This window comes from Achroia grisella, unplaced genomic scaffold, assembly GCF_030625045.1.
Source record: "Achroia grisella isolate CSIRO2021 unplaced genomic scaffold, CSIRO_AGI_Agris_v1 utg512, whole genome shotgun sequence".
In the NCBI taxonomy this organism is placed as follows: domain Eukaryota; kingdom Metazoa; phylum Arthropoda; class Insecta; order Lepidoptera; family Pyralidae; genus Achroia; species Achroia grisella.
Genome location: NW_026712906.1, coordinates 1539601 through 1554759, shown reverse-complemented (window position 1 = coordinate 1554759; position 15159 = coordinate 1539601). Strand labels below are relative to the sequence as shown.

The window sequence follows — 15159 nt, the reverse complement described above, 5'->3', positions numbered from 1 at the left end:
ACGCAGCCCTCGCGGCGGTGTGCGCTGCGCAACATTGATTCGTGTTCGTGCTTCGTGCGCGATCGTCTGCTCCGTTCAGTCACCAGTGCGCAGCGCTAATAGAAGCAAGTGTTCACATGATCGTCGTGCTGCTTTTATTTTTGCGTTATTTTTTTTTATGCAATACCTTTGACTTAGGAAACAAGGTCTGAAACGCTCATGTATTATACTTGTATGAATGAGAATTGGAGATTATTATCACAAGTGTTACAATTGCTTTTCTCTGTACCTAGTTTGGTTCCTGTGTGTTGAGTAATATTCTGTGTCAGTTGCTAGTGGTTGTGCTTGTGATCAGACGATTTCATCGCAAACGTGTTCCAATTTGGGATTTCACCACGAGCGGGCTTAAGGAAGTGTATAGTCAAGTGAGGTTTTATCTGATTATTTTATAAATTACTCATTAAGTATTATTATTAGTATAATAATCAATATTAGTGTGATTGCATTATTTACTTTTATATCATAATATTAATGATCTGTAATCGTGCAACCATCGAAAACCGGTTTTCCATAATAAAATTAGCGTCTCTGGAAGTTGCAAAAACTGCCTTCATTAGACGTTTTGGCGGTCGAGCGACGACAATGAGCTGATCGTAACATATGTACTGTCGAAACACCACGTCACACACTGCTGTCTCACACTTGGTACTACACCGTACTAATACTTCTTATCAATCTTATCTCAGCCTCGCTGCCAGAAACAAATCGAACACAATTTATTCGTAGCACGTGTATTGTCTATATTCACACTGTATGATTAAGATTTTTGTAGTATAAAGTTTTTATACAATTTCTAAACTTTCTTGGGTCGTCGGGCACAGATTCTATTAGCTAGTAACGGCACAGGCATCTTCAAGATTATATTAATACAAGTTTTACTAGTAAGTACGGAATAACCAAAAATGGAAACTACCATCTCCTCTATTTCGAGCTTCCGAGGTTAATTAATGAAGCAATGTATGTTACATTGCTTCATCTTCATCACCTTGCTTCATATAAACATTCCTACCTGGTCTCATATAATTATGAACATCGCCTTCGTGTATCATGATGAGGCTTCTTTTTATAGATTGGATATATAATTTCAATGATTGAATAATATAATGATAATATTGAGCATTAAATTTGGCCTCTATCAAAATGTTGACTTCTTGTAGTGCAGGTAGGTATGTGGAATCCGGATGTAAGCGCTAATGTATGTGCCAGTTTGGTGTTGCTGTTTGTTTTATTACTATAATTATATATTTTTAATTTATCTCCTAAACACATTTTTTATAAATAATATAGCTATTCTTTCTTCATTACTACAGATTTAAATTTTCAAACTCATTAGGTAACGTTCTTGTACCTAATTTTCTGTATTATGTAAATTAAAATTTGACCTGCATTGTAAAGATTAAACTTTATAGGTTTTATGTTAAGAATTGAGAGTATAATAGAAATAGGAACTGGGAAAATTTTGATGGAGGATTATCTGCAATATGTTAGGACAGTTTTTCATGCAGAAAAAATGTAAGCGTGTAAAAAGGTAAATTGCCTCTGAAGCAAGCGAAGAACGTATTGTTATACTGTATTAATTGCCTGATTCTAAAACTAGAACAAAATCAATAGACCATTATAACCAGTAGCTATTTAGTAAAGTATCTAGTCTCACGAAATTTATGCAGAGTATTTTTGGACACCTTTTTCCACAATTATAAATATCTTAATACGAGTATGTCCCACATATAAGAACAATTTGTTATTTATAGAAATAGGGTTTTAAAACACGTTGTGCATTCTGGACATTCTAGACTGTGAATATCTGTGACAGTTGATCACATAACATTACGTGATTTTGATCTTACGTTCTAGGAATCTATAAGACTCAAATCAGAATTATAGGGAGCTCGGGGGATGGTATTATCTATAGAGCTGAACTGCTTGTTTCCAGAAAATCGTTATCAGCCCGTATGCAACGTTTTGGGTTACGTTTACTTCTTTTTACTAGCTATTCCTTACGATTAAGGTATGTGTACCAATTTACAGAATCTTAGTGTTGCGTTCTTATAATGGAATTTTGACAATATAACTTTTTAAATACTATGTGTATGATTTTTTTACCTTCTGTAAGTTTTAACATATGCGGATAGCAATTTTCTCTAAGTAAATGATAAATAAATCCATATTTCGTTATTCGAAAGACATTATAAACAGCATTGACATACTCCTATTGAGGCTTTGCAGAGTAGAAGCGAGACGCTAATTACGCGGTGAATTCTTACGGAAAACTTGTAGTTTACTATATGCAAAATGCAGTAATTCTAATACAGTATTTTCTAATATGTCGGTCATGTGGTATTATTTCTTGTACAGTTGACGTTTTTAGTTAATACCACTATTTCTGATTAAAGAAATAGTGGTATTTCTGGTGAAAATGTTAAATGTTCTGTGTTGAACATGGTTTCGCCAAAACTAAATACTAGCGACGTAGGTAGGTTAGAGGTAGTTTATTGCTCTAAAACTATATTTATTAGAATTTTTTATTGAAATAACCCTCTAATAATGCGATAAATTATTAATTTCGTGCGAGAAGTATCGTTGTAATGACAATTTACTACCAACATATTTTATTTTAGATGTCTCGTTTAATTCTGCGTGTTTATCAATATAGAAATCCGTAGCATATGCAAACCCATAATATAACACATGATAAAGAAATATTCATATTGACTGATTTTATGAACGCGCCCAGTGTGAATCCCCTTCAGAGTATTTTGATAAGTATTATCTATATCTACTAGGGTCGGCCATTTTATGCACTATGAATCATCACGTAACTTATAGTCGTTGAGTAAGAATATTACTCTATGTTATGTAAAAACTTCTCTTGAGATTTCAATACCGATGCCACTATGTGTTATTATTACACTCTGGATATTAGAAGAGTTAATAATAAGTTTGTCCCTTCAGGTCAGAGCAGTTCAATGGTCCAATTGTGCAATTGTCATCTAACATACTAGGAGACGCTCTACTTTTTAGTATTACTCGTATTGACATTTCTCAATGATTTAAAGTAATCTACAATTACAAAACTATATATGTACCTATATCCACTTCTGATTATTGTTGTTTTACTGAAAAATAATGTTTACTATAACTACTTTTTGACTACGGTCACAAATTCTGGGTGAATGACATTTAGAGTTTGTTTCTTTTCTTAATCTCTTAAATAGTTTAATACAACCTTCAGGTGAGACAATATACATGGTAAACCAACGTTCGGGAAACCAACGTAGTTAATAACTGATGAAGTCGTCACTATAGACAAATTTATTCCACTAATTCATTGATATTGATATGATCTCGTTAGCGCAGGCGAGGAGCTCTATATAATAATCATTATCAATTAAAAAAACCTTTTGGTGAACTGTTTCTTACCTTGCCTTGAAATGATTGCTTTCAGCAATAATCGCCGTGTGTTATTTTATATATGTCTTTTCTGTATTTCTTTTCGGTATGTTAAATAAAGCATATTCTATCTATCTATCTTACTTCATCCGTATCCTATGATTCTCCATCAATAGTGTAAACCTACCGTTATCGCAGGCGGTGCGCACCATACCATTACACTAAAAAATCGATTCTAGTGCTATAAAAAACGTTTATAGATCAAATATATTAATGTTATGTATGAATTATTTATGGAGGCGACGGCTTCGACTGGCCTCCAAACAATAGCACAGATGGTAATCGGATATTGTTAGGTGAATTGTTTACGAACTTTCAATAATATTATGTCGGCATACCTATATGTTTCCATTTCATCATATATTGGCGTTATCAAATGCAATTGTCACTATGCAACACATTGCTATGAAGCCACCAAGCTAACATTCTAGTGAATTGGTAATCACGACTTACAAACTAACTTATAGGTTTGTGTCATCCATACTAAAGTGTCTATCTGATTGTTTATTACAGTTTCAAGACTAAAAATAAATTTGAGGGTAAGATAGACTGTATCACGGGGACCAACATATATTGTATGTAATATTAAATTCTCTTAAATATATATATATATATATTAATTTATATCATTATTTTATTGTGTACTGACTGTACCCGCAACTTCGTCCGCGTGGAATTTAACAAAAAGTTAATTAGTGTCACTTTATTTTTCTAAAATAAAAGTAGTCTGAGTTACTCCTTATTACATAAGCTACCTGCCAATAAAAGTCCCGTCAAAATCGGTCCAACCATTTCAGAGATTAGCCGGAAAAAACGGACAGACAGACAGACAAAAATTGTAAACAATGTTATTTTGGTGTATGTACATGTATTTATATTCATATGTGCATGAAGTAAAAAACGGTTATTTCAATATTACAAACAGACACTTCAATTTTATTTATATGTACAGATATATATTATTGCCGGAACCATTTACATTAACTTTGAATTATACGATTAGTTCTAATTGCTATTTTAAAATAATTTTGTTACTCGTAATATTAGTTATATTTATTGCTAATGAATTTGGACATATAAATTAGAATATTAGATCAATAGGTTAATTGCTTCTAAATAATAAACTAATTACTTTGTTAATCTATTATTATATCTAGCAAAGTACAGTCCTAAGTTTACTGTTTATTATGAAATTAGAAAAAATAATAAATATATTATATCGACATTATTCATATAGAACACTTTTGGCCTCTTAGGGAAGTCATAGTTTTTCATCAATGTTTCTACCGTCCAATTCAACTGGCTAGGAGAGGTACTGGCAAGAATGTTATTGTTATTATTTTAATCCATATCAACGTTTAAAAAAAACAATATAGCTTTCAAATAGTGTATGTCTAACATATTTAAAATGTCATATTTCCTTTCTGACCAACTAACGACTCCTAAATAACAGAATTCTATCCCTGTATTTCGATTTTCTAGAAAACAAGATATATTCAGAATTATTCAAAACAGAGTCCGGATAATGTAAATCTTAAGTTGTTTTTGTATTTCGCAGTATGGAGTAGTTGCATATATCCTGTTGCATATGCGATTCAATGCCGTGGTAATGGTATAATTTTATTGCCTATTCTTACTGTATCCCAAAGTAACTTGTGGTATTATTGTTTGCCTTTTGATGTAGTAGTCTTCATTTTAGGAGAAATCCTGAAAAATTGTGATGTAAGGGTTGTTGTTCTTTTTTATTGTATGTCTGCAAGTTGAGGATTTACACTAGTATGATAACAAGGAAATAATTATGACCATTTATGCCATAGATTTTTTTTATCAATAACTTATTTAAATCTTATTAATGTACATTTTCCAGCAGATCATTAATCATAACAGTTACGCTTCCATTTTCAATGCATGTCCTGCAAGTCAAAGATCTACGTTTATATTTATAAGGAAATAGTATGTCTCTGTCAAACTATAGAAGAAACCGTTAAAATTTACATCTAGCTACCATAATAATGATGTCTAATTGATGTAAATGAGTCATCAGTTTTTCGTTTTTCTTTTGATTGAGTAATATGTTGGTATAACGTGGTATTCAGGGGCATACAAAAATGAACTTGCTACACTTGTCATTTATATTTTTCAATTTTTCTATTTGTATTTTATAACTATGTACAGGATTTTGATTAATTACTATGTTTTCGTCTTTCGCGACAATTGTTTCGTAGTACAGGGTACGATGCGTACATTAGAACTCCTCGCACTGAAAGTATCTAGAAAAAGAATTCCCTTACCTTAAATATCAGTATAAAATGAACATGAGTTTAAAAAATAATATTTGCTATTTATTATAAAAAAAATCTTGGAAATGTAATGTCAAATTGCCATTGGCTATCGTTGTTACCTTTGGAGCGTCGATTGTCGTAGCAGGCAGTGAAAGTGGCTGTGGTCTCAGGTTTACACCAGTGAATCACAGCCTATGTTGCAAGTCCACCTTGCTTCACGGAGTTCTAGAAAGCTCAATGGAATTTTCCGTTATGAATGCAGCTTTTGTTATGCATTTGCATAACTACTATTTCATAATTGAGGCACTCCTATTGTAGTACCATTTTTACGGTATTATCATACATATATCTAATGGCTATCAGGCGTTATTAATGACATTTTTAGAGATACAATTTTTTTTTCACCCGTATAATAAATTTGCTTAAAAAGACATGGTATTCATTTATAAATTATGGTAATAGAGATTTAAATTTCTATAATTCATAAGGTTTAATATTGTATAAACGTATTGAATCTTAATGAGTCCCACAGAATGATGGAGCATGCAAACGTTAATTAGAATGTAGGCCGGCAACTTGATATTATTGTCTATTAAAAGATTTTTCAAAATAGATTTTTCGCTTGTTGTAGGACTCATACATAATCATCAGTACTATTATATTAAAGTAGTTTAATAAAGGAAAATCTATTTATCTTTGTATAAATAATAGTACGTGTTGGTAATTTCTCGAATGAGCAGATGCTTCTCGAGAAGTATATAATATGTCGGCGCATGCGTCTCTTATCAATATTTGTTCTCATTAAGTCAATGTAAATGAAATGTATATGGGAACGGTGTAAGTATCAATCGATCACATTATAAATAATAACATTATTAGATAATTAACGTTGGCAGTGCTGGCACACTTTGTGCAGTTGGCTGGCTATTCCGAGTCCGACTCATGCTGTAGCACGTGCCGCGACGGTACATACTGATAATTCCACGTACAATAGGTATATATGAAACAATTTGATCGTAAAATAGTAATATTAATCCGACTGAATGCGATGTGGGAGTGTAACACGACGTAACCGATCGACCGACCAATAGGGACATACTTCCACAGCTAATGACGCGCCACCTGTTTATATAAATTACATAATCATTTGTTCGCCAATAGCTACCGTTTTATCTGGCCGTCATCAAATCAAGATCAAGGTGAAAGGAAATATAGGTTAGGTTTAGTAACACTCATTCGATTTGTCTTCACTTCATCGCGGTTTCATTGAGGAAGATAAAAAAACATCGAATGTTATAGAAGTACCTACTTATATGTATGAGTCAGTAAGTTGGAAAATCTCACCAATGTATGAATAAGTTTGTTTAATATGTTTATTTTTTATGATTTGAACGTATTGGATATTTCCAGTCTATTTATTGATAACGAGTAAACAGAAAAAATCCCGTGAATGAAAACGATGAGTAACATCATTTGGCTGGGTTTGACTGCTTTCATTCAACTGTAAACTGAAAAAAGCGCCACTACAATTCTGGTCATTGATGATAAATTTTAATATATCAATAAATAATATAACGATTTTTTTCATGTCACTCATTTGTACCTATCCAGGAAACTATAATTATGCTCGCTTTAATACAACACTTTGTTTTCTGAAACAAGAATTGCTGTTTTGTTTAGGAATTTGAGTAGTATCACTTATCTATGCTATATCAAACAAATGTTTATATTAAGAATTAACGTAGCTACCTGTTGAGCTATCTAGTTTCATTTAACTTTATTTGCGTAGATTATTATATTTGTTTCTGGAAAATTTTCGAGATGTAATTATATTGTTACGCGGGTGTACTATGCGGGCGGCATTTTGGCAAGAGAGCTCTCCAGCTCAGTACGAATTAGTGTGCAAAATTGAAGAGTTGCAAAATAATATATACAATTACCGTGGCACGCACTGACTGGCGGCAACCGCATTCGCCCTACTGACCCGACACTAACCCATATTTTCAAGTCCAACCACACCCTTACTTATAATGCTATTCCAACGCCAAGATACAGTTTCAACAGTTCTTGGCTACATGAAAGAAAGGCGAATCAGTTTGAAAAGTAAAGGAACGGCACAAACTTCGGGGCAACAAAATGTGGTATGCAGTAGCCGGATATACATTTGCGAGTAGCGATCACTGGCATGCAAGGAAATGTCAATGTTATCCACGAAAACACAAGTAAATACCGCAAATAACTTGAAAATACATACTATACTCAGTCGGGGTCATATTATTCAGACGTTGCATACGAAGGTATTCGTATCGTTTTATTATAACTATACAGAATTTGTGTAGGTTTCGTTATATTAATATCGTTCTAGGTGCGGAATGTAAGTCAGCACTGGATCATTTATATGAAACATTCTTTGCTTATAGATCATAATATCTTTTCATAAATTTTATTCTAAATAATCTTCTTCCTATTAGGATAGAAATGCTACATAGGTAGCTTTTGTATCTTCTGTGTTCTTAGTGAAAATGATAATCTTGGTAGATTTCTGATGTTTTTATATTTTAGCTGTTTTAAGACTACTGTCACAGACTCGTTATTATTAATTATACCTAAAATGACAATTATTGTTGCGAGAATGACCATGGTTGATGTTGGCGTGTCATTTTCGCTCCATCTTATGTAATACGAGTAATATTTAATTTGATTAAAGCTATACAATTGTGAATGGACAGCGATAAATATAACCGTTTGTCTATGTCGAAACAGCGTATCTTCTTGGAACCGGTCCTACCCGGTTCTCGATATTCATGACCTTATTATCTTCCAAATTTAAACATTCGCACCCATCATATCTAGTATTCCATTAGCAGGCATTTGACGCGTCATCCCAGTATCTCACACGTTATAATGTACAAAACCATTACAAAAAATATTTGCTATTATAATACATTGAAGGTTCCTGTGTATAGTGTGGTATCTGATAGTAGTACTAGTACGATTATATTACGTAGTGAATACGTTAGTATTTCATTCCCCACATATTTGTTAACCGAGTTAAAGAGCGTTATTGGTGTAAGGTTTGCTAATAATATTTCAGTGAACCTGGCCAGCAAAACAATTATGTTTTTATTTTTCAATGTATTTTTGCGTTTCTATTTTTGTTGTTTCTCGTTTAGGCGTATGGCCGCGCCGTGTTTCTTCGTGGTTCGCTGACATGGTAGCGAGCAGCTGAGGCGGGGCTTATGCGTCACGAAATACCCCCCTCTTGCTCAGGCATTCATGTGTTCGCTTCTAATTTGGTGACGCCGCCTGCTTGCTGGCACTCGTTCGTCGACGAACGTCGGATGTACGATCGACGCAATCACCACGGCGTCGTTGTGTCGTTGAAAATATTTGTGGTTGAACTGCGTCATGAATCTCATAAATGTGCACCCACCTCAGAAAAGAAAGCGTATGGTCTGCCTAATGGCTTTGGACATGATTACATACTTCTTTTTTATGTTCGTGCCTGCATTTTGGAGTTATAACAGATAGAGACGATTTTTTTGGGTCTATAATGATGATTTGCCATTATAATACCTGATCCAATTAATTTGTATCACCTTTCCACGTGAAAGTCCTCACAAAATATATTGTGCATCTCGTGGTATCTCTCATAAGTTGACATTTCTGTGGATTAAGATGCCTCTATAATTTCATTGCTATATCGAACTAGTTAGCAAAGTAACTGGTTTACAGCAGAAATATGTTATACTGACCTTACCCACGTAATTTCGTCTGCATTTAATTTCTCCACGTTTTGCAATATTGTAGCTTGGCTCCTATTGGTCGTAGTGTAATGTATATATCATCATGCTTAGCTTAAAGCCTTCCTCAACAAATGGACTATTCAACACAAAAAGAATTTTAAATTCGAACAGTAGTTCTTGAAATTAGTGCGTTCAAACAAACAAACAACCTCTTCAGCTTTATAATATTAGTATAGATGAGGCAGTGTTACATTGCCCAGTACTATCACTCAAGTTAAGTTTGAGCTGTGAGTCTAGAATTATGAGCGAAAAATTTTTCCTATAAGCGAAAAATCTTTTAAACAATATTATAAAAGTTCAAAAATGTTACCATCCATAGCTTCACAAATTGATGTAATGATTACGTCTTCTTTACAATTTGATGCGCCCTTATATAGAACAAACTTAATATTCATATTCTATTGATTGACATGGATATGCTGTATTTACCTATTTATCTAGTTTAATTATTTGTGACTTGCAACACACAACTGTAATACTTGTACTCTGAATGTACTCTGACATACATCTTCGGTCTTTTAAGTAGCGTCGCGTACTGAAATTAATGTTTTATTACTATAGATGTAATTGTACGCTTATCTTGCATCAGCGACTTTTGGACCTGTAGTTTGTAAGGTCAATGTAATGGACATTTCTATATTTACATTTTATTGTACCTCTAGTACGATCAGGGTCAATTTTGATAAATAGTTATCGAATGTTAAGAAAGGCATTGTAATCGTGGCGGTATGGTTATCTTTTTTTGACTATTTTTTTCGTGGTTTTTTCTTGTCTCGTTATCGAATCTAAGTTCTTTTTTGTTTTATTACAAACTTGTCATCTTGTATGAAGTCTTAATTAATCTGATTATGATGCAATTTTATTTTTATTATTTTTGAGACGTAAATAGGAGTAAAATATTAATGTACCTAGTGGCTAATTTGGCGCATCGTCGTACTTTATGGTTTTATTTGCTAGTATTTTTGTCGAACAATGGACATGTGTGCAATTTATTAACATACCATGCCTAATAATAAAACAAAGACAAGGCTATGGACAAGTGCGTTATAAATTGTTAGGCTAATAAAATCTTAAGCGTATATTTCAAACCTAAAATAGTTTTATAGGTTCATATTTTAGACGGGACTATTAGAAGTAGAAGAAATTGAGCATGTTGTTTTTTTGTTTATGTATTCTAGATGCTCCATTTAGTATTATTATTAAGATAAACAAAAGTCCTCCTTGTTCGTATCTTTCAAATTAAGTTTAGATACATATTTACCCAATTTGAAGATTATTGTAATTAAATATTTGAGGACTTTATCTTCTTTCAATTCCACATCGAACTGTACTCTTATATTTAGGATATATACATATACATACTCTAAATAATGAAATACAAATCTTTTACAATGTACAAAATTTATAAATTTTTGTAAAGTCAGTGTTTACAATAAACGATTAGTCTTATTATAATAGACTTTTCGATATAAAGATGCAACATGTCGATTGTAAATTATTTCTTTATTCATTCATTGTCTTCACAAAAAAATTAAACAATACATTTATGTAGCTGTTTATTATATTGAAATATGTTAGTGTTTTTTAATGGATTGGTGCATCCGTCTACGCTAACGGTATACGATGGCGGGGCACCAGTGGAGGACGATAAGATGAGCAATGAGGTCTTGTCAGCCCATTGTGGCAAATTCAGCAGAAATTTAATATGAAAGGGAGGGGGGGGAGGTGAAACAAGTGTAATGTACATTGCTAGCAATGGGGTTATTAATTCACATTATTCATAATTCCCTTACCCCTTATATTACCTGTAATTAATGTTAACAGGTGGACAGTGGCGGCGGTGGCTCTGCCGAAGTAATGGTGTACTCTCTTGGCTGGGGCATGGGCGAGCCGGAGCGGCGCGGCGTAGATCGCAAGCGCGCCCAGCCGCCCGCCGCTGCGCACACGACCCTCTCGCCCGATGACGGTCACGAGGTGGATGTTTTGCCGCTGCACAATCAGGTTAGTCACCCGTTGTAACTAAAAACTACCACACACTTACAAAGTTGTTTGCGTGGGTACCTCTTTTTTATCTATTTTAGCAGTCAACCAACTTGTTTTGTTCTTGTTGATTTGATGGGTGGAATATGACTATGAAAATATAGTATAAACTGACATGACATTTTGATCCTTGTAAATTGCTACGAGGGATACAAAGGCTGTCATATGAAGATGTAAGTACTTTGCAGCACCATGTATACGGTATGACGTGGTGGTCAGGTACCCGGTACCGGAAGTTACGGGGTAAATAAGCTATCATGTTTCCGTATCTTGTAATTATAAATTCACTCTTCTCATCAAGTCTATTTTTTAAGATATTGATCTGCTACTATTTCTTTATTTGAAATACTACTTTAGTCTCTGCAAAAGCCAAGATAACAGTACTACTTGTAACTGTATGTACAAATTATTCATCGTAATCACTAAATGCATGATTACCGGAGCATGCCGGAACGGAATCTGTGAAACAGGTGCGTTTTATATCACACGCAACTACTACGTACGACAAGACAGCTACTTGCCATATTTAATGTTTTTAGTGATTTATTAGCATAGCATGACTGTACACAATGAAAAATAAACGTATATATATTACTAGCTATTCCCGCTGGCTGCCTCTGCGTTTATTTCGTTTTGATAGTGATATTGTCGGTATTAAAATTATGAAACATCTATAATGTAAAAATATTTAAAATATGGCCTGCCTGTCTCAGTTTTTTTTAATTTTAATCTATTCAGTTTATTTGCAATTTATTAATTTAACTCTAGTTGCCAGAGAGTTAAAAAATCGTTTGGCAGTGCCATTTTTGGCTAAAGTGATCACCGCTCAGCATTATTGAGACAAAGATAATTTGGTACCGCATATAATGACTACCATATACCATATATATATGGTAGTCATTATGTGGTAGACACATTAGTACCGCCTCAGACAGTGTTAAATGCTGTCACTGTTACACATGTTATTCGTTAAGGATATTCCTTAATATCTATGACAGGGTCGTTGCGTCTGGCCTCGTTCAGGTGTATCTGCATACCCGTTCGATGCCAGGTCAACGGCTCTGCTTTTTTTATTTCTTCGGCCGTTTACTCGGTGTTGTGTGTAATTTCATCGCTAGCGGCGTGCAGTCCAGACTGCAGCGCGATTTACGCGTGTATGAGTAAGGCGAACACAAAATGCATAATGTACGCTTTATACGCTTTTTATGTTTTGTACAACAACGGAATTAACAAAGGTAGCGACCGAGAATGGCTGGCTGGTCTTATTCGTTTTTCCATTAATGGAGCAATGACTTTGATTTATTTTTACGGTAGACATTTGAATTAATATGGCATTTATAAATAAAAATGAAATTTGTTTATGTATGATGTAGGTATCTGCAATTTGCATAAAACTTAAAAAATTCCCAAAATGCTGTTTGTTGTTTTAGTATTATAAGTATATTTATGAGGAATGAATGACTAATAATTTGAATCATAGTCAATACGGAAGCGTTTAAATTTAAATTACCTAGTAATCTTTAGCAATAAAGATACCTACAATGTCTTAGTTCTGCTATAAATACGATGTCATATTACTTTGGTACATGTTTCAAATAATCTATATTGAGAGGGCGGTGTATTAAAACAAGTGGCTTACGTAAATAACAAATCAAACTTTGTTTAGCAACGGTAACAAGGTCGATCGTGACCGCATGACGACATGAATACCGTATCTGTCAATAACAAAGCACTGCTTAGGTTTATTGACGTCGGTCTGTAATTTTTCCAATTAATAAAAATATATTCCATGCAATAAAGGCCTCAAATGACTCTAGTGTGATTGTTCGATAATCAGTGGCTTTGTGAGATGACTATCATGATAGAAAATAGTATAAATAAGTTACGCACCGCTGTATATCATATGACTATCACACTAACCACATTTTTATCTGTTGTTTGCTTACTAATGCTTAATAATAAATATTACAACCTAACTAATGAAGAAACGACTTGATTTGGGTGCTGTTTTTTACGTCTCACGTATTGTGGCAATCTTTGCTTAAATTATGTGTTTATTTTATTCCAATTGGTTTACAAATAAAAAAGTTATACGTGTATGTAGTCTAGGCTTAGTGCGTAAAATAAAATTGTCAGCAGTTTTATGAAAGTCTTATTATTAATATATTATTATTTGGATTTGACATCTGCGGTAAATGAAAGCATGGGGGGGGGGGGGGACAATATCAGAGGTATAATGATGTTAAAAAAAGCCATGATAAAGAATCCTGTTTCGCGTTTTGTATATAATTGGCATGGTAACAGGCTGACGGTAACTGTCGTATATAATATCAACAGCACTACGTCACGTGATACCACTAGTGCGTTGTCAATGTTGTCATACCTGAGTACTAAAATGTCATGCCTCTTTTCCTGTAATTTCACTATTACTGTGTCGAATAAAACATGTAAAGTAGTTATTTTTGGACCTACGACAAGAATATCATTATTGGTTACGATATCAGATGGACTTTTGCCACTATGTTAAGTGAACGTAACATCGAGTAGATCTCATTTCAACAAACAAATTTCTTACTGCTTTTTTACTATACATTTGTATATAGTATACACATTAATATATAACAGTTCGTGATTTAATTATCATTTTTATATATTGACGTCTGAAATCTGAAAAACAAAAATGAACGTACTGACAAATGCAGCGAGGGACTTTGTTTTATAATATCTGTCTATAGATAAAAACAATGATACTGGGTGATCTTCGAAGACAATCGTCTCATGTACGCACTATTAGGTCTTTAGAGATACTTAATTCTGAGTGATTTGTTACTGTAGTAGTTTAGGTGAAGTCATTGCATTACTACCATTTTAACAAACTTTGATTACATTATGTTCTTTTGAACTTAATTATAACTTAAGCGCTTAGATTTACTTGCTTTAAACTTATGTCATATATTACTCGTATGATTGGTAAGATTAAAGATACTCTTAACTCGTAAGTAATGGATCGTGCAGGAACGTTTAGTTGTATGTACATATATTGGATGTTTTGTATTTGTTTGTATGATACTATGCAATATTTGTTGTCATAGTCACAGCTATGATAGTTTATTTATTGACACTATAGTACGATACTGAACTCGTTTTATCATAACTTTCACATGCAAAAGTTTATACATCATGTTTATAGTAAACAATCATACACGAGACGGTCTGCTGACGTTTTATTTTTATCTATAGGTGGGCGGCCACACTAGACTATTGGTACTAAACGACAGTACCGTGATCAAGCCGCTGAATATTCGTGAACTGCATTTCTACCAGAACATTCCTGAAGATATCCAGAACTTCGTACCTAGATACAAAGGTGAGAATTGCATATAATTTTATTAGTGAAATTGATATCGATTATGCCCGATACGCTTTTCCGAATCGCTCAATGCATCGTAATCATTCATTGCATCTACATTATTTTTCTTTTTTACTTATAATAATTGTCTTGTTTTTATTAGATATCAAATTTTTTATGTTCAATGTTTGCA

At 33.4% G+C, this 15159-nt stretch overlaps 1 protein-coding gene across 3 annotated transcripts in view; it reads left to right on the top strand.

Annotated features, from left to right (window-relative positions):
• The window catches only part of LOC131846755 (inositol hexakisphosphate kinase 2), a 58499-nt gene that overhangs the window by 34514 nt on the left and 8826 nt on the right, over positions 1-15159 (top strand). For 2 of the 3 annotated variants that reach the window (XM_059196144.1, XM_059196141.1), the window contains exons 2-3: positions 11402-11578; positions 14858-14984. In XM_059196144.1, coding sequence (XP_059052127.1) covers positions 11435-11578; positions 14858-14984 — 271 coding nt within the window. In that variant the 5' untranslated portion in view covers positions 11402-11434. Of the gene's footprint in view, positions 1-70; positions 405-11401; positions 11579-14857; positions 14985-15159 lie in introns of those variants that run through there. The other variant, XM_059196143.1, reaches the window with a different exon arrangement.